Here is a 19530-nt window from a genome sequence, read left to right on the forward strand (position 1 = left end):
CAGGAGAAGCAAAGCCGGCGAAGAGCTCCCTGCTGGACTTTCCCAGCCCTGGGTTCCCTCTCTCCTGTTCATCAAGAGCTGGAGACGTGACCTGAACCACCACAGGGACGGGACAAGCAGCCTCCCAGGTGAGGAAGGCTCTCATCTCCTCTTCCTCACGGCCAATCTCCATCCTCCATCCCCACCGGGGCCCGCTCCATCCCAGCCCCGGTGCGCGCGGAGGCAGGCGAGCAGGGGGAAGCCGTCTGCGTTGACTTTGGCAGGCCGTTTGTCTACACTGTCTTAGCAATTTCATGTCCACAGATTAAATAACGGATCCCCAGCTCTTGGACAGGAAAGCCGGCTTTGAGGCAAAAGCCCCGGCCTCCTCTCCAGGGCCTCTCCACCGGGCTCTGCCACCGCCTCCGCCGCTTGCTCCGGGCACGGCTCTGGGCACGGGGGGGTCCCCACGGCACCGGGGGGGGCCTCGGGAGCGGGCTGAGGGGTTGTGGCTGCGGGGTGGCTTGCGGCGAGAGGACAGGCATGAAACATCCCCAGCGATGTCTCGAGGAGGAGGCCAGGCCCCCCTGGCACGGGGCACTTACCGGGGTGTCCGCCTGCTGGGTGATGCTCTCCCCTGGGGACGGCTGCGGGCGGACAGGCAGGAGGAGAGGGGGAAATGAGGGAAAGGAGACGGGGAGAGGGAGAGAACGGGAGAGAGAGAGAGGGTGAGAGACGCGTGCACACACACAGAGAGTGGAGGCCGGGGTCAGAAGTTCCCCCCCGGCTATTTCTGGCCCTTCCTAGGAAGCGCTCCGCCGTGCCGTTTCCTTCCCTGCCCGCGTCCCTGTGGGAAGGACGTGTCCGTTCTTCCTAAAAGCCGGGAATCCCTCGAAACCCAAGCGTGGCACGGGGGTGACACGGAGCCCTGAGGGGGGCCGAGCGCACTGCCCCCCTGCCTCGCAGCAGCTTGCCCCCACGGGGCCGCGGTCACGGACGGAGAGCACCCACACCCCAACACCCCTTTGGCATACCCCAGGGCCAAATCCCCCAAAAAGGATGGATGCTTCCCACATCCCTCCTCACCCCACAACCCATGGGTGAGGTGGGAGCGCTGCGGTGATTTAGAAGAAGAAAAGCAGCCCCCAGACTCCGCCGTGGCCCCCCAAAGCAGGCGCCGGGCGTTGTAGGGCCGCGATGCAACGGGGAAAACAACGGCACGAGCCCCGCACTGCCTGCCCGGGGGTCACCCCTCTGCACAGCTCCCCGAGATAAACGTGGTGCTGCGGGGGCACAGCGAGGGTCCCCGCGGGGCAGGGGATGCTGAGGAAGGGGTACATTTGGTGAGACGTCTCCTGCAGCCTCTGGAGCTTTGAAAAGGGTCCGGGGACAGGGGCCAGCAGTGCCCAGACCCCAAGGATAGGGGCAGCGCCGCCACCTCCAGCCCTGGCAGCGGGGCAAACCCCTTTCCATTTCCTCCCGAAGCCGCAGTAACGGTCCCAGCTGGCAGCCAACACGTTTCTGCCAACGATAAGTGCCCGAGGCGGTGCAGGCGGAGATTAAACCCGGGGCAGATAACCACGGAGGGGGCCCTGCTCACGCGCTGCCCTTGTGAGCTGGCGGGGGCCCTGCTGAGCATCCTCTGTGCCACGGGGTGCCCTGGGGGGGCACAGGCACCCGGCACCGTGCCAGGCTGCCCAAAGCCCCGGGTTCGTGTCACCCCAGACGCCCCCCAGCCTCCATCCAGCTCTGTGCACATCCGTCTGCTCATAAACGGCCCCGGGAGGGACAAAAGAAGGGGGGTGACAATAGCAAGGGACGCTAACGCGCGGCCTTGGGCGCCCGCAGCCAAAGGCACATCTGCTAGAGCCATCTCCGGGCGTGCAAGAAACCCGCTCCAAGCCGGGAGGGGAGGCCCCCGGCTCCAGGGGACACCAGAGCCTGAGCCGGTCACGTCCCACCCGCCTGTCCTCCTCAGGGCCCGTGCCAGCCCTCTCCCCAAAAAGCCCCAGCTCTGGGGGTCCGGGGACGGCTCCACGCGGGGTGGGGGGCACTTACCAGCTCATAGTTGACCGCGGGGGCGCACGGGGTGGCAGCCTGCAAGGGAACAGAGAGGGCACGAATTAATCCCCCGCAGAGCCCGGCACGGGAAGGGGACAGGGCGCAGCGTCCCAGCAGGGAGCGATGGGGACACCAAACCCATGGGCAGGAGCACAGGCACCATCCCAAGGTCACGGCTGGGCTCCTGTAGGGACAGGGGAGGACTAGGGGACACCCTAGGGACGCCCTGTGCCGGTGGCAGTGCCACGCGTCCTCGGCCAAGCAGGGGCAGCCCCAGCCCCAGGTTGCTGGAACAAAACCCAGCCCGGCCTCGTGAGCGCTTCTGCAGACGCCAGACGAACAGCCCAGCTATTGTTACCTTAATTACCAGCGGCAATTACTGACAATTAACCTTGGGTTTTGCGTGCGCCCCAGCGCGCTGGGAAGCAGCAGCGCGCCGCCGCCGCGCTGGGAGAGGCAGCGCCTTGTTTGTCGGGGCCGGGAGCAGCACCAGGAGCTGCTGCAGCCCCGTGGAGGACTGGGGATGCTGGTGGTGGTGGGAGGCTGCGATTCGGGGCAGCTCGTCCCCTATACTCCCAACATGTGTCCCCAGGGAGCAGTGACCCCATTAAGCCACCCCCTGCCCTGTCCCAGGCACTGATGCCTCGAGGTGCTGAGCTCTGACGCCCAACACCACACCGGGGCTGGTCCCCAAGCACCACGGCACGGGGACCCCTTGCACCCCACTCTTCCTCCCTTGCCACGGGCTGCAAAAAGCACGTTTGGGGCAAAACCCCGCTGTGAGCAGCCAGATCCTAAAGGTGCCCCCTCCCTCTCCAGCCGCCGGACCGTTCCCGTCCCGCCTTCGTGTTTTGTTCGGGGGTTCCTCCTCCTCCTCCTCCTCCTCCCGCTCCCTTCCCCTGCGCATTATTATTATGATTTTATTCTAATGCAGAAACGCTTCCATAAAAGGCCCCTTTCCCTGCCCCGCGGCGCTGGCCCCACGCCAGCCTCCCTGGAATGTTCTCCGGCAGCGAGCCGCCGCGGACGGGGCCGGCACGGGGCCGCGCTGCGCCCCACGCTGCGCCCCACACCCGCCCCCCCAAAGGGATGCTCACACAGGTTCCCCCACACCCCGGCACCCCCAGAACCCCAATTCCTGAGGCTAACGATGGGGGGAACAGGGGGAGCCGCTCCGCTCCCCCCGCCACGGGACACAAGGGCGCTGAGGACAGGTAGGGCGCGTGCCCACCCGCCCTCTGGTTTCCGCGCCAAGCTTTCAGGCTCCAGATGCTCCTTCAGCTGCAGAAGCTTCGGGGGGTGTCCGTGGTCATAATTCCCTGCCCCGGTGGATTCTCCGATGACTAATATGGGGTTGTGCTCAGCCGGCACCTCTCCTCCCATTCACAGGAGGCACCAACACCGCCTGTCTCTCTCTCATCCCAGAAAGGCAGTTTTAGGAGGCCGGCAGGAGCCCAACACCATTTTAAGTTTCTGCCCCTCTCCAGCTTGGCTAAAACGAGCTCTCGGGTTCAAGGAGAAGAGAGCAGCCCCCGAGCCGGGCAGCACAGCCCTTCCTTGGGAAGCCGAGCTCCCGACCCAGCGGCACAGCAGCATCCCTCCTGTCCCCGAGGCACCCCAGCTGGTGGCAGCGGGGCTGCGAGCAAGGGGCTGAGCTTTCAGCCGGGCTTGGCAACGGCGAGCCCTGCACCCGTCCCCTCATCCCCCTGCCCCTCGCTGCCTGTCCTGCCCCTGCGCCCGTGAGACGAAGGGAAACGCTCGGGGACCACGCAGGTGACGGGGCCACCGCCATCCCCAGGGACCCCCACGTCCCCTGCTGCCGGGGTTTGGGGGATAAGGCAGGGGGTCTCGTGCACCCCCCGGCCAGGTTTGCCGGGCTGCAGCAGACACAGCCGCCTTTCTTCTCCCCCCCCCTTGCCGGTGTTTGCATTCCTGCTGCCCGGCTCCCGCCGCCACGACCCCTCCGCCCGGCAGCCCTGCCCAGGAATGCGAGGAACGAGGCGCAGCGGGGTGGCCGCCCACCCCCAAGCCCTGCGCCCCCCCAGGTCGCAGCCCTTCCAAAGGGTCCCCGCCGTGAGACCCCGGCCTCTCCTCGAAGGTGAAGCCCAGCCCAAGTTTCTCCAACACGGCCCGTGGGGGCTCCCTGATGCCTCGTAAAGGGTTGGGCACGGAGCACATCCTGCACTTGGAGGGTGCCAAGGGGCTCCCCCTGCATCCAGCCGCCTGCTGGCACAACATCTGCAGAAACTTCACGCCCCTGGGACATCCAGCACACAGCAAACACCCACGGTGACTCCGGGGGTCCCCTGGCTGGGCTGCGGGACGCGAGGATGCTGCGCTGTTGCTCCCGGGGCCGGGCAAGCACTGGCCCTCGGCCCGTGGCACAGCCCTCCCAGCTGCCGGTGGGTTACACAGGCCCATCGCTGACGCATATCCCTTCCTTTGGGTGGCGGTTTTTGTTTTTCCCTTCCCCAGGAGCTCTGATAAACAAGCCCGAGCCGTCTGATATCCGGGCCGGTGCTGACCCTTGCGGTGCCAGGAGCAGCGGCGGGAGCCAGCGCGCACCCGGTGCGCTCCCTGGCACGGTGGAGACACTCAGAGGGGAGACACATGGCCTCCCCCGGGGCCATGGGGAGGACGATCCCCTCCCGTGAAGCCACAAGAGCTGGGCAGAGGGTGGGACGTGCAGTTGCCAAAGAGGACGGTGACTCAGTGACTCAGTGGCTCAGTCACTGTCCCACAGAACACCACCGGGGTGGCACCAGAGGATGCGTGGAGAGGAGTCACCCCAGCTCCCCCCTTGCACCCAGCGCCGTGTCACCCCGCAGGGGACCTCTGTCCCCCTAGGACGGTCACCTGAGCTGTGTGCCACCCCACGTCCCAGCTGTGCATCACCTCCCCGAAAGGACAAGGCTGAGAGCGGTGGCACCCCCACATCCGAAGGGGAGCGACCCCGGGGCTCAGCGCCCCTCCGGCCACCTGCCCGCTCCCTGCTCCCACCCCAAATTTCACAGCGTGCGTTTCTCGCCGCCGCAGCCGATCTCCTGTTTATGCAACAAGTCCCCCGCGGGAGGACGGCATGTTTCCAGCCACGCTCCCCCCCTCGGCCCAGCCCCACCCTGCCCAGGCTCGGTGCGCTGCGGGCACCCCGTTGTGCCAGCCTCGGGGCGCCCGCACCCAGCCGCTTGCGGGGGGATCCCGAAAAACGGGGCTCAGCGCCCCAGCACGGCAAGTGCTCGGCTGCTTTTCGGGTTTCTGCCCCTCAGCTGTGTCCTGCAAAGCCGCTGGCTGCGGGCAGGACGTGCCGGGAGCCCCAGTTTGGCCGGGATGAGTCAGGAGCTGGGGGTGAGTCAGGAGCTGGGCGGACGCCGGAGCGCAGAGGTCCCGCTGCTCCCAGGCTTTGCTCCGAGCATCCCCTTCCCAGAGCCACAGCCCCGCCACGTGCCCGGCCCCGAGGCGCTCCCAGAGCAGGGCAGAGGCCACGGGCTGGGCGTCACCGTGTCCCTGCAGCCGTTGCACAAGAGATGCTGGCGGTACCCGGGGAGGGAAGTGCTCTCCTCCGATCCCCAGCCCGGAGGCTCGCTGCAGGGCGAACCCCTTGCAGCACCCGCACGCCCCGCTCCTATTTCTCCCTTGCACGCCTCCTTGATTCAGGCCACTAAAACCCCAGAAGAGCCACAAGGAGGGCTCAGGAACAGAAAGGATTCACCCCATACCCAACCACAGGGGAAGGATGAGCACCAACCCCGGGGCAGGGCGAAGGCAAGGGGACGCCGTCCCCAAGCACCCCACCACAGCCACCCCAAACCCCCATAACCCCAGCAGCGCCCTTCCTTGGGGTCAGCACTGATTTCCAACAGCACCCGCAGTGCTCCAAGAGCCGTGGCACCGCGGCACAGCCCGGGGACATCCCCAGCTGCCCTGCTACAGCCGGAGGCCTCCAGCCACCCCGGTGACACGCGGGTGCCTGGTTAAGCTCACGGCGGGGCCGTGCGCCCGGCACGCGGTTCCCTGCCCAGCACCAGCGCAGGATCCCTCCCCTCCCACCTCCTCCCTGCTATTTCCAACAAACACCTCCGAGCGCTGGCCCCGTAAACACCCTCGTGGCAACAAGTCCTCGTCCCCTGGCAGCGCGGTGGCTCGGGGCAGCAAAGCCGAGGGGACCATGTAAGGGAAGGCAGCGGAGAGCTGCCGGGACGCCGCGCAGCCGCCCCACGGTGCCGAGCCTGGCCGGGATGGCCCCTGCCCCGGTGGCCCACCAGGAAGGTGGCAATAGGGGCAGGGAGGGTGGCAGCCCCAAGGGCTCCCGGTGGCGTGTCACTTGTCAGGCTGAGCCGGGAAGGGGACGCGCGGGAAAGTTGCGGGGCCTCCAACTCCGGCTGGTTTCCATTGAACCAAAATAGCTGGGTTTAACCCAAATAAGGGCAGCTCCTGGCTCCGAAGGGCTTCGAGCAATCGGCCCAAGGGTTGCAGCGGCCGGACTGGGAGAAGGAGGAGAAGCCGTGCCCTTGGACATTCTTGGGATGCAAAAGGGCTCTTTGGGGTCGGCAGCACGGCAAGGGCACCTCGGCGTGCCCCAGAGCGGGGCCGGCCCTGCTCTGCCTCCTCCTGCGGGCGCCGGGCTCGGCACGGGGCCGGCCACGGGTAGGGCCGTGCTGTGCTCCAGCACCTAAAAAGGCAACGTTTCGGCACCGGCCGCCCCGCCAGGCCAGCGCCTGCCTGGCTGCGGCCCCAGCGCCCGTCCCGTGGCCGCTCTCCCGGCCTGGCCACCACCCGTGGGTGCTGCCACCCGTGGGTGCTGCCACCCGTGGGCGCAGGGATGCCCGTCCCCAGGGTGCCACCTGCCCCGGAATGGGGACCCCGGATAGGAGCGGGGTCACTGCGCCCTGCTCCAGCCACCGGGGCGGGGGGATCCCAGGGCTCTCGTCCCCCCCTGGGGACCCCGATCGGCCCCAGGGATCGACTGGGATGGAGAGGTCCTCGTGCGGGATTGGCCAGCGAGTGGATTCTTGCAGGGATTGGTCTGCGAGTGGATCCTCGCTGTCGGCACGTGGATCCCCCCCCGTGGCATCGGTTGGATCCCCGATACTCAGATGGGATTGGCCAAGGCAGGGATCCCGGCACAGGATTGGTCGCTGAGTGGATCCCCACGTGGGACTGGCAGCGGGGGTACCCCCGGTCCCCGTGGGGCCGCGATCCCCGTGCCCAAACTGTCCCCTCCTGCGCCACCTGGGGGGCTCTGCCCCGCTCCTGCGGGGGTGGCAGGGGGCTGAGGGGACACAGGCGCCACCGTTTTGGGGTGCCACGGGGACAGGGCGCACGAGGCTGGCCACGGGGCACAGCAAAGCCAGCGGGAGGGTGGCACCAGGCGAACCCTCTGGCTCTGCTCCCCCCAACAAACCGGGGTGCAAACAGAGCCACCGGCCCTCAGCGTTTGGGGTGAGGCCCCGGGTGGGGCTCAGGACCCCAAAACTCTGTGACACGGGCGAGCACAGCCCCGAGGAGCGGGGCCCCACGAAGCGTCACCGCCAGCCCTGCCCTTCCTGGCGCGGGGGCCCGCGGAGAGGCTGCCCTAGGGAGGCTCCAAAGCGGAGACCGGGGGCTCGTGTCCCCCGGGGGTGCCACCACGGGGGTGGCATTGACCAGGGAGGTGTGGGACGAGCAGGGGGCCGCCGGCAACGCCGTGCCCCAGCAGGGACAGCGCAGCCCTCTCCGTGTCACCTCGCTGCAGGGGCACGGGGCGCGTGCTCGGGTACCCCCTGGCTCCCCAAAACGCGTCCCCAAACCCAAGCGCACCCCAGCACCCTCCACGAGCACCCAGGGGACGCAGCCACCGCCGCCCCCCTGCCGGCTCTGTCCCCACCACCCACAGCCGGGGGGGACACCCAGGGACGGACCCCGGCCCCCGCACGGGGCTGCGCAGTTCTCCTTTTTTTTTTTTTTGTTGTTTTCCCCTTAAAAACAAAACGGCTGATGCCTCGCTCAGCCGTTTCCTCTCCCAGGAACACAGCCCAAAAACATCTGCGCCGCCGGGACCTGCCCTGGCGAATTTAACCCTCTGCGTGCCCGGGCGGCGTCGGGGTGGGAGGGGGGGGCCAGGAGGCCACTGTGGTGTCCCCCCCCCTCTCCCCAAGGCCCCTCACCACTCATTAACCCGGGGTTTAACCATTGACGGTCCCGCAGGAGGACGGGGAGGGGGATTAACCCCTGAGCTGCGGGGCTGTCCCCACACACACGCAGCCCACCCCGTGACCCCCCCAGTGAGGGGACACGGCTGCCAGGCCCCCCCCACTCCTGCGTCCGTGGAGAGGGGGCACGGGGTGTCCGGGATGGACCCCCCACACCCTGCACCCCCTCCCTGGCCCCCTCCCTTGACGCTGCTCCCCGCGTTGCCCCCTCCGAGCCCCCCACCCCCTGCGGGACCCCCTCCGGGCACCGACCCCCAGCAGCGTCCCCAAACCTGGAGTGTGCAGGGGGGCGCAGGAGGGGGTCCCCCAGCCACGCAGCACCCTCCCCGCACGGCTGTCACGCTTGGACCCCCCCACACACCCCCAGGAGATGCCGCCCCGCGCAGCGTTTGTCCCCCTAATGGGGTTTTGGGGGAGGAAGAGGGGGGGGCAAGGACCCCCGTGTGCCGTGGCACCCAGCTGTACCTGGTTCATGACGCTCCCGAAATCCATCCGGGGTCTCGCCTGCCTACATCCGAGGGGGACGGCAGCGCAGCCTCACCTGGCCGGGGGGCTCTGGGGGTGGCTGGGGGGGGGGGGTTTACGGGGGAGGGAGGGGGGGGCCGGGGGCAGGCGGGAGCCCAGCGTCGCCCGGGCGGGCAGGCGTGAAGGCGGACTGCAGGCAGAGCCCCCCTCCCTCCCCGGGACAAGCCCGGAGAAGGAAGGAAGGAAGGAGGGAGGGAGGAGGGAGGGGAGGGAAAAAGGGGGGGGAGAGCCCAAGGGTTTCGCTCCCCGCAGGCAGGACCCCGGCGATGGAGGGGAGCCGGGGAGGGGGTCCCTGCAGCCCCCCCCTCCTCGCCCCTCCGTACCCCCAAGGCTGCTGGGGGGGGCCCTGGGGCGCCGGCCCCCGGCCTTGGGGGAGGACGGGGGGGTCCCGGGTGGCTTTTTTCCACCGCTCCCCTCCCTCCTCTCCCTTCTCCCTCTCTTTCTTCTCCTCTTCCCTCTCTCCGGCGCGCTCCAAGTCGGACGCACACGCCCAGCCCCGCTCCCCTCGCCTCCCCCAAAAACGCCCTTAAAGGCAACCGGGAGCCGGGCCCCGGGGCGAGGGGCGCTGGCGAAGGGGGACACACCCCCCCAGACCCCCAAATCCAAATTTTGCCCCCCTCCCCGAGCAGCCCAGCCCAGCGCCTCGCACGTCCCCGTGCCAAGGGGCCCCGGGCGGGTGGCGGGGTCGGGGCCTTATCGCCCCATGTGACGCCGGCGGCGTCCCCGTGCCCTTGGCAGGGGGGTGGCAGGGGCACGGGCATGGGGCTCGGCTTGGGGCTTTTCTGTTTGGCCCCCCCAAACAGGGGACAGCTCGGTCCCCCACCCTGCATGCCCGAAAAATGGCTCTTGGGTACCCCGCTGGTGCCGGAGCGGGGGCAGCGAAGCTTTGCCCCCAAAAAAGCCAAAAAAAGGATGGGGAAGCCCTGGCTGCCGGCGCTGTCCCGTGGCACATGACACCCTGCCAGCCCCCCCACTGGCCTGTCCCAAAACCGGGGCACACCCAACGTCCCCCTGGCCTTCCTCCCACCTCCCTCCAGCCTCCTCCTCCTCCTCCTCCTCGGAGCTCAGCCCCAGCCCTGCCCGCGGGCACCGGCAGCGGCATGCGAGCAAGTGGTCAGTGCCAGGACACCGGGGCGCAGAGGGGCCGTGGTGTAAGGAAACCCCGGCCGCAGCGGGGCCGGGGGCGAGCCCACAGAAAGGCAAACAGGCCGGGGGGGCCACGAGCCAGCCGCCGGGCCCGGCACTGTTGACATTTTCTCGCCCAACACCTCCCCGTTCCTGTTTGCGTTTCCGTCCTCGCGCCGCGGGCCCAGCCAAAAAAACTCCAGGGCTGGCTCTGCCTGGAGCCAGGGGGTGGGATGGGGTGGGATGGGGTGGGTTGGGATGGGATGGCAGCGAGGGGCTCGCCCTTCTCCCCCCAGGGCCAGCGGCGTGGGGCAGGAGCCAGCCACAGCCTTCCACGTCCAACCCGAGCATCCCGCTGATCGCATCCCCTGCGCCACACCGGGGCCGCTCCTCCTCAGCCCCACGCAGCCGCTGCTGGCACCTGCACCCGGTGCTCCTAGAAAGCGTGGAGCAAGCCCCCGGCACGTGAGGAAACCGAGGCACGGGGCGGCTGCGTGCCCACGGAGGGCTCGGGGGGCTGGGGGCTTTCCAGCAGAAATGGGGCAGGGGAACAACGAACGCCCCCAGCCCAGGAGCTGGGCACGGAGCTGGACCCGGCACAAATCTCGGCTCCCCAGGACACGGCCCCGGGGCAGCTCCCAGGCCCTGGGAAAGCCCAGTGTGGGAAGAGCTGGGGCCAGATGGGAAAGGATCGGCAATCCAGGGGGTGAGCGGAGGGCACTGACAGCTCGTCCCTGTCCCCTGCCTGCAGGAGCTGTCCCCAGGGAGGCGACGGAGCTGTCCCTTGGGGAGCTGACGCGTCCCCTTCACAGGGCGCAGCCACTCGAGTCCTTAAAGTGTCGCTGAACTCAGACCCCCGCCAGCCACCAAAAACATCCCGGAGCCAACACGGGACAGGGGGACGGGTCCAGCAGGCGGCCCAGTGTCTCCGGTGGCCTCACGGAACCCCCCCAGGGAAACCTGGGCCCGGTGACGGACCCCACCTGAACCAGCTCCTGCGCATCCCAAAACAGCCATCCCCATCCCAAACCAGCCATCCCCATCCCAAAACAGCCATCCCTATCCCAAAACAGCCATCCCGGAGCGCACCCAGCCCGGGAGGAGCATCCCCACCCACCCCCAGGGTGGCAGAAGGAAGGGGACGTGGGGACCAGCCCTGGGGGGGAGCCTCCCCGCGCTCCCCCCTGCCCTGAGCGCGGGCGGGCTCAGCACCCGGAGGGTGCAGGACGGGCCCCAGCTCCACCGACCCCCCCCCCCCAGAGCTGAGACAGAGGCTGAATATTTCGGCGGTGACGTAAAGAAGGGGAAAAAGGAAAGAGAAAAAAAAAAAAAAGAAGAAGAAGGAAAAAAAAAACAACACAACCCAAACCCCCCTCCAGGACCCGCTGCATCAACACCAGCTGGCACAGCGGCCGGGCAGGGCTGCCCCCCCTGCAGCCCCCTGTCCCGCACCCCGGCTGGGCCCGTGCCAGGGCCAAGGACACATTCCTGCCGCATTCCTCCCCCGTGCTGTGTTGTGGAGACCATGGGTGTTGCTAATTATCTGTCCCGGAGGCAGGGTGGCTTTTAACGGGGGGCATCGGGGACGGGGACGGGACGCCCAGCCCGAGGCACGGGGCTGGGGGCAGGCCAGCAGGACAGCCGTGTGCCGCAGCGGGGTCACTGCTGTCCCCTCCCCGTGTCCCCCCTGCCTGGCACAGCCACAGGGCCCGGCCGTGCCCCAAACAGCACCCAGCACCCCAAATCCAGGCTGCCCGGATGCGTCCCCGCCGCGTCCCCCCCTCCCGCAGCCCAGGACCCCGTCCCCGTGCGGGGGCACAGGAGGTGCCGCGGGCACCGGGAGCGATCGCTGTGGCCAGGACACACCTCGCTGCACCGCCCTGGCCCCGCTCCAGCGCCCGGTTTAATGATGGACAAACCCCCCCCCTCCCCGACCCCATCGTGGGGGGCACTTTGGCAACCAAGCCGAGCCTGGAACGGGGCCAGCAGGGGATGGATCCGGCCCCCAGCATGTCCCCGGGGCTGAAATCCGGGAGCACGCGCGGCCCCCCCTGCACCCAGCACCTTGGGGTCGCCCCCAGCAGCACCACCCTGGCAGGGTGGGACCCACGGGATGGGGCCCCCACCTCTGCACCACAGCTCGGGAGTGAGGACAGGACCTGCCCACGCACCCCGGGGGCTCACACGTGCCCGGCCACCCCCCGTGACTCAGTTTCCCCATTTTTCAAAGGAAGCTGCAGCCCCCCCAACTTTGGGCTGAGGACCCTGGCACAGCGAGGGATGGAGGAGGAAGGCTGGGGGGCTCGAGCGCACGCCGGTGTCCGTCCGTCCGTCCCCCTCAGACCGAGGGGGGAAGGTTTGCTAAGCAAGGAAAAATCCCCGAGCGGAGGGGCCGGGCGCGAGAAGGGCCTTACATGGGCATGGGAACGGCTTCGTGCTTCCCAGATGATGTCTGTGCGTCTGCCCCGGCCCCCCCAGTGCCGCCCACGGGCTGCGGGCACCCCGCCAGCCTCGCCTGCCACCGCGGGGGCACGGCCACTTCGCCATCCCCACGTCCCCCTCGGTGCCACCAGCACCTCCGCATCCCCCTTCCCACCGGAGCCCGTCCATTTGGGGCTTTTACGTGGGGTTTTTCCCCAGATGGGGCCAGGAGGAATCCAGCGGTGCTGGCAGGGGGCTGCGGGAGGGCTCGGGGCAGGTCCCTTGGGGAAACCACAGGGAGGGGACACGAATGGGACAGGAGCAGCCGGGGAGGGGGGCACGAGCTCAGCAGCATCTCCAGGGCAGCAGGAGGAAGCGTTGGGGTGAACAGCACCAAGCACCTCGGGGGGGGGGATCCAGTTTCCCCACTCCCCAAGCATCCAGGGGGCGCAGGGGTTAAAGGCGAGGGGCTTCAGGTGGACCCGAGGCCGTTTTCACCCCCTCCCCACCCGCTCCCTCCCTGGAGACCCTAAAGGAACGAGCTGGCGTGAGCCCGCTGGCTGCTGGCCTGGCCGCAGCAGCCCCTCCCTGGGCGCTGGCCCAGCGGAGCTGCGGAGAAGGCCCCCGGCCCCGGCCCCACGCACGCACCCCCCCACCCCAGCAGCACCCCCGCGGCAGGGGGAAGCTCCAGCCCCCGACGAGCGTGGGAAGGGTGAGGGAGGCCGACCGACTGCAGCGGGCTTCCCTCACGCACCGAGCCAGCGCCCTGGGTGCAACGCCCTGCGGGTGCGCAACCCCATAGCAGACAGCGGAGAATCCCCACCAGACGCTTCCTCCCGCCTGTAAACGCTGCCAGACGCTCCCCGCCACCGCGTGCCGTGTTGTCGGCATCCCCATTCCCTCTCCCCATCACCAGGGCACGCTGCCTCCCCCAGCTCAGCCCCGGGGCGCTTGGCAGAGGGTCCCCGGGGTGACGCGGGATCCCCCGGATTGTCACAGGGTCCCCACAGGGTGGCACAGCCCTGCCCAGCCTCCCAGCCACCTCTACCCTGCCCGCTCGGGATCTGGGGTGCCGGGCGCATCCCAAAGGTTCCCCTGCAGCCCCTTGAGCCCCCGGCGTGGTGCCAGGGCTGCTCCAGCACCACCCACACCGCGGCACGCTGCGAAGCGCCACGCGTGCCCGGCCCCTGGCACGGCCGCCTCGGGGCTCCAGAGCTGATCCTCTCCCTCCCTGCCCAGCCGGGCACGGGCACGGGCACAGGCACGGGCACAGGCACGTCCCAGCCCACGCTGCCCGCCCGGGGCGCGCCAGCCTCTTCCCGCCAGAGATGCCAGCCCCGGAGCCGCCTGGCACCCGGCCCTCCCCGGGGGCTCGGGAATGCGCAGCCCAAAACCCAGCCCCGATGGCAGGGCAGGCACGGGCAGCAGGGTGGCACGCTGCCGCTTTGGCACTGGTGACAGCGGTGCCGCCGTGAGCAGGCAGCAATCCGGGTGCCCAACTGGTTGGGGATGGCCGGCGTGGATCCCAAAACCCCTGCTTAAGCCCCCAGACCCCCCCCTGGACAAAAGGGGACCAGCCTTACCTTGGCTTGGCACTTGGTGTGGCAGGAGAGCTTGCAGCCTGCGGGAGGGGAGAGGGCGTTAGAGGGGACACGTGGGGGCAGCCCGTGGTGACCCCACACACAGGGTCGCACCCACGAGGGGGCACGGACCACACCAGCACCCCAGGACTGCGGGTGCACCCGCAGAGATGCACAAACCCTGCCCCCGTGCGCCCCACACGCGGGACACGTCCCCCCCCGTGGTGCCAACGTGCCGGGGGCGCGTGTGCCTGTGCGCACCGCGGTGCCTGGAGGTAGGGGGCACGGATGGAGAGCGCGTGGTGCCAACTCTGCTTGTGAGCTCTTGCACACCCACGCAGCTGTGCACACGCACTGCGAGTCTCCGTGCAGGACGCCAACCCATCAGTGGGGCAACACCAGGCGCACCCCGGTGCGCCACCCCAAGGGGATGCCAGGGTCCCCGCGCAGCGTGGCCGCGGCTGCACGGCCCCCTCCCAAGACCCCGTCCCCCCCGGGATGGTTTCCTGCAGCGCAGGGAACACAGGAAGGCGCATTGTTCCCGCGGCCGGGAGCGTTTCCTCCCGCCGCCCCTCGCACGGGGCTCGGCGTCACCACACACGTGCGAGGGGACACGTCACCGCGTGTCCCACCGGGCGCCCCGGCCTCACCGGGGGGGGGGACAGCGGCCACCAGGAAAGCGAAGGGAGGAGCAGGCAGCGGGGCCGTGAGCGTGCCCGTGCCCACACGTGCGGGGTGGTGTCCGCTCACCTCGGCAGGTGCTGCCCTGGCGCGTGATGGCCTGCCGGCAGATCCCGCACGCCTTCACCTTCTTGAAGCTCGTCATCTTGAAGGCGTGCGCCGGGGGGGCCTCCAGGTCCTGGGGCTGGGGGGGACACACGGGGACACATCAGCAAGTTGGGGAGACCCCCGCTCCCTCGCCCTGCCTCAGCTCCCCTCCGGGTAGGGACACTGACGCCCCCCCAGGGCACCCCAATTGCGCCTTCCCCGCGCCCCACCGGTGCCGGGGGGGGGGCTGCGACACCCCCCGGGCCCTATAAAGAGTCTCTGCCGCCCTCTGGCGGCGCGCACCGGGGCTGAGCACACGCGTGTGAGCGCACGCGGGGGGTGTGCGCGCACGGGGGTGCACACGGAGAGATGAAGACGCGCACGGCGTGGGACCACTTGTGGGTGTGCACACGCGTGGACGCACGGGTTTGTGCGTGTAAAGTGCACGTCTGTGTGCGCACAAGTGTGCACAAGTGTTGGCACGGGGGTGCCCACCCCGACCGCCCCCCGGCTGTTTGGAGAGGGGGGGTCCCCCTGGCCGTGATGAAGCCGTGAGATCCCACAAATCCGCCTTTCCGTGCCAGGACTAATGGGATTACGCTGAGGCCCCGCAGCCCCCCCTTTTCACCCTGCTCCCCCCCCCCGGGCTAGCACGCCTCGCCGCGCTGCACAGGGCACCCGAAGTGTCCGTGCTGCCCCCCCCCACCTTGCTCCTCCTGCCTCAGTTTCCCCAGTGAGGGGTGGGGGCCCCAGATCCTGTGGCTGCGGGCAAAACGTCCCCTTTGGTGCCCAAACCCCCCAAGGTCCGTGTTGTGTGTCCCCCCCCCCCACCCCCCCAGGGGCTCCCACTGCAGAGTTGCTGGGTGACAGCGAGGCCTAACGATGCCATGAGCTCATTTGCATATGCAAAGCAGCCTCCCCGCTGCAGGGTGCCCCGGGAAGAGGCTTTGCCCCCCGCTCCCAGGGATGCCCGGGGATGCCAGCCCGTCTCCAACACGCGCACCCCCCCACCACCACCCCGCCAGCCTGACCCCGCACAGGAGCTGGGGTCTGCTTCGTTAAGGGCAATTATCCTCATCAGGGGAAGCGCAGCCCCCCCTGCTCCCACCCCACAGAGCCCCCCTGTGCTTGTCACGGTGCCAACGCCGTCCCCGCGCCGGGGAGGTGCCCCCAGTCCCGGGAAACAATGGGATCCCAGCTCCCCGCCAGCCAGATCCGGGCACCAGCTCCGTTCTGGGGCTGGGGGGGGACACACAGGGGGGGGCTGAGCCCCTCTGGGGCTGTCACCTTGAGAGCCTGGGGTCCCCAAATCCGGCAGAGGGACCCAAGGAGGCTGGAAGGGGACCCAGGTGTCCTGGGCTGGATGAGGCCCCAGGGAGAGGTGCCAGATGGATCAAGCGCCGGGACGCCTGGGTTCACTGCCCAGCACTGCAGAGAGCCGCGGGGGGGACAGCAGAGGGAATGTCCCCCCCCCTGGGAAGGGGGACACCCGCCTCCTCCATCCCCCATCCCCTTCGGCTGGGGCTGCAAAGCTGAGGTGGGAGGGGGGCATTTTTGGGGTGCTGCCCCGGAGCCTCGGGCACCCCCGGAGCCTCGGAGCCCGACTGGTCTGGATGGGGAGGGGGGGGCGCAGAGCCCCCAGCACACACCAGAACCTCCCAGTTTGACCAGTGCCCCCCCCCTTCCTCCAAGCGCCACGGCGCAGCGGAGCCTCGAGCACAGGGCCAGGCTGCGCGTAACGGGGGGGCCCCACACACCCCCACCGAGCCCCCCCGGCCAGCCCCGTGTCCCCCCCGCATCCTCCCCAGCCCCCTCCGCCCGCTCCCCCCTTGCTGCAGCCGTCCCGGTCCGGTGCCCCCCCACCCCCCTCTGCTCCTCTTGGCCCCATCCCGGCTCCCCCCACCCCCGGAGACCCCCGGGGATACTCGGGGGGGGGCACCCCGGTGCCAGCGCAGCACTTCCCCCAAACCTCTCCCACTCCTCCACCGCCCCCCCCCCACTCCCCGCGCCCCCCTCCTCTTTTTTACAGCCGTTCCCGGTTCAACACCAACCCCCCCCCAGCTTCTCCCCACCTCCGTGCGCCCCCCACCCCCCCCAGTGCGCGGTACCCCCGGCCCCGTACCCAAAGCAGGCAGGAGAGGCACAGCCCGGTCATGCTGCCCCGGCGGCCCCGCCGCACCGCCCGCAGCCCGGCCCCGCTCGCTCCGCCCGCCCGGACCGCCCCCGACCCCCCCCCGACCCCCCCAACCCGGGACCGAGCCCCCCCCCCCCCAAGCTCCCCCCCTTTCCAACCTGGGGACAAAGAGAAGGGGGCAGCGCGCACCCTCCGCAGCCCCCTCGCAGCACCCAGCGGCGCTTTTGGGGGATGTATGGGGGGCAGCCGCCTTCAGGGAGACCCCCCCCCAAAAAAAAAAAGACAAAAAAACGCTGTGGAGGTGGCCGGGGGGGCCCCCCGCTTGTCCCCTGGGTGGTCCCGGGGAGGGAGCAGCGCGGTGCCAAGGCCACGCTGCGCAGAGCTGGGGGCCTCGCAGGGGGGGCGAGCGCTCGGCAGTGCTTATAGGGGGGGTGGGGGGGGGATTTGGGTGCCCTGGCACAAGTGGGGGGGCTTGGCTGGTGGCTGGGAGCCCCCCAAAGCCTCGGGGGGGGCTCATTTCCCTGGGGGGGGGGCACAGAGCACAGGGAGCCCCCCATGGGTACCAGTGGTGCGGGCGCATCCCCCCCCCCAAATCCCAGCCCCCCAGCATTATTAGCAGGGGCCCTCTGTGTGCCCTGTCCCCCCCCCCCAGGGCCACCGTGTCCCCCCCCCCGGCACAGCCAAGTGCCACCCACGCCTTCTTCCACCAGCGGTGCCCCCACGGTGCCCCCCCCTCCCCGTGCACACACCAGGCACACGCATGACCGGGTGTGCCACGCGTGCCGTGCGTGTCACCCGTGGGTGCCCCCCCGCTGGGGGCTGGTGTCCCCCCCACACCCTGGGTGACAACGGGGACGGGGACACCCCGTGCAGGGCAAACTTTCGGCACCGGGATCCTGCTCCTGGGGGGCACCACGGGCTGGGGGCTTTTTGGGGACAGGGATCCTGCTGCGCACAACGGGCACGTTCTGGGCACGGGGATCTCCGGGGTTGGGGGCTTTTTAGGCACAAGGGCCCCCCCCCACAGTGGAGATGGGGTCCCCCCATTCTGGGTGCTGTAAGGACACAGGGACACCCCTTATCCTCAGCACCCACTCCATAAGGGCACGGGGATCCCAGCAGGGCAGGGGTTACAGGGTGAGGGGGGGTCCCAGTGCCATGCAGGGGGGGCGCACACAAGGAGGGATAAATGCCAAGGCCCCCCCCGGCACACTTTAACCCCTCGATATCTGCAGGTGGCAGGAGCAGTGCCAGGCTGCCCCCCAGCCCCACGCACCCCCAGAAGCTGCCCCAGCTCCGTGCGCCCCCACCCGTGCCGTGACACCCCCGTGGCCCCCCCCCCGGCACCCCCTTACCTCCCTGTGGCGACGGGCGCGCAGGGGCAGGAGGCAGGACACCAGCGATCGCCCCCAGCCAACCAAGGTGGCAAAGCACCAGCGCAGCCGGGTCATGGTGCCCCTACCCGGGGGTCACCCAGGATGGGGGGGGGGGGGGGGGACACTTTTTGGGGATGGGGAATTTGGGGGGGGGGTCAGCAGCCAAATCCAGCCGTGCCCTGAGGTCGCAACAAGCTGCGGTGCCCGGGAGGTGCCCGGGAGGTGCCCCGCTGTTGGGCACGGGACCGTGCGGTGGTGATGGGCTGGGGGCTGCGGTCCCCCCCAGGCCCTGTGTGTGTGTCCCCCCCCACTTTGGTCCCCCAGCGTCGCCTGCGCGCTGGCAGCAGGCAGGGAGCACCGTGCCCGCCCATGTCCTGCAGTGCTTGGGTGGGAGCCAGCTCCAGCACGCTCCCCCCCCCTCCTCCTCCTTCTCCTCCTCCTCCTCCTCCTCCTTCTCCTTCTCCCCCCCCCCGCACCCCAGGGCTCTGCCCCCCCCCCGTGCCCCCTGCCGGCCCCCCCTGCACCCACCGGGTCCCGCTGTGGGGTGGGTGCCGGATCCTGGCAGCACCCCCCCCCAGCCCCCGGTCATTTAGGGGATGCCTGGCCCTGATTTGCCCCCCCCCAAACCCACATCGTGCCCCCCAGTTTCGCTCTGGCACCCCCAAGCCCCCCCCAGCTGAGCCAGCCCCTTCCCCACAGCTTTGGGATGCTTCAGGGGTGACCCCTCCATGGGTGCACCCCCCTGATGGGTGCCCCCCCACAGCCCCCCTGAGCCCACACAGCATTACCGGGGGGGTCTCCTCATCGCAGGGCACACCCTAAACCCCCCAAATATTGGGGGGGGGGAGACATGGGGTGGGGACATGGGGGGGTCCCTTGTGCACAGAGGGCTGGGGGGGTGTAAGCAAGGCGCAGCCCCCCCCCCAGTGATGGAGGTGACATCACCGCTGGCCACGCTGTCCCCCACCCCCATTTAATTAGCAGATGGCCCCCGCGCCCCCCCCCCAAGCCAGGCAGCGCCAGGCCTGTGCGGGGCCATTAGCGTTATTGGCTGCGCCAGGCCCCGCTAATTGAATTGCACCCGCGCCAAGGGCGGGCAGGCGGCCCCCCCAGAGCCCCCCCCCCGCCCCATCCCATCCCAACACCCCCCCCCTTCAGGGACGGAGGGACACAGCTGCTGGGTGGCCCCCCCAGGGGACAGGGATGCTGGGGGGGGGGGACAGGGACACGGCTGTGGGCACGGCGCACACGCGTGTGGCCCCCCCCCAACACCCATTTAGGGAGCTGGGCTCGGTGGTTATGGGGTGATGGGGGGTGGTGGGGATGGGGGGGGCTCTGCCCTGTGCCGGGGGGGCACCCCACATGCCGGCACC

The 19530-nt window shown here is 69.7% G+C and overlaps 2 protein-coding genes across 11 annotated transcripts in view; one reads left to right on the plus strand and one right to left on the minus strand.

Moving 5' to 3' along the window:
- Window positions 1–16870, minus strand: part of TNS1 (tensin 1) — a 49651-nt gene extending 32781 nt beyond the window's left edge. For 2 of the 10 annotated variants that reach the window (XM_072040636.1, XM_072040629.1), the window contains exons 1-5: window positions 16770–16870; window positions 14630–14744; window positions 13883–13920; window positions 2038–2076; window positions 585–626 (exon numbers count right to left, since the gene is read on the minus strand). In XM_072040636.1, the coding sequence (XP_071896737.1) occupies window positions 585–626; window positions 2038–2076; window positions 13883–13920; window positions 14630–14744; window positions 16770–16802 (267 nt within the window). In that variant the 5' untranslated portion in view covers window positions 16803–16870. Of the gene's footprint in view, window positions 1–584; window positions 627–2037; window positions 2077–8693; window positions 9357–13882; window positions 13921–14629; window positions 14745–16769 lie in introns of those variants that run through there. The other 8 variants (XM_072040630.1, XM_072040631.1, XM_038181767.2 and 5 more) reach the window with 8 other exon arrangements.
- LOC140002964 (uncharacterized) lies at window positions 3191–8675 on the plus strand (the record flags this gene model as incomplete). Its single annotated transcript, XM_072041213.1, has 2 exons — window positions 3191–3254; window positions 7687–8675. Coding segments are annotated over exons 1-2 (1053 nt in total), but the record flags the coding sequence as incomplete, so codon positions are not given.
- Window positions 16871–19530: the final 2660 nt, after the last annotated feature.

Source organism: Anas platyrhynchos, chromosome 7 (assembly GCF_047663525.1).
Source record: "Anas platyrhynchos isolate ZD024472 breed Pekin duck chromosome 7, IASCAAS_PekinDuck_T2T, whole genome shotgun sequence".
NCBI lineage: Eukaryota > Metazoa > Chordata > Aves > Anseriformes > Anatidae > Anas > Anas platyrhynchos.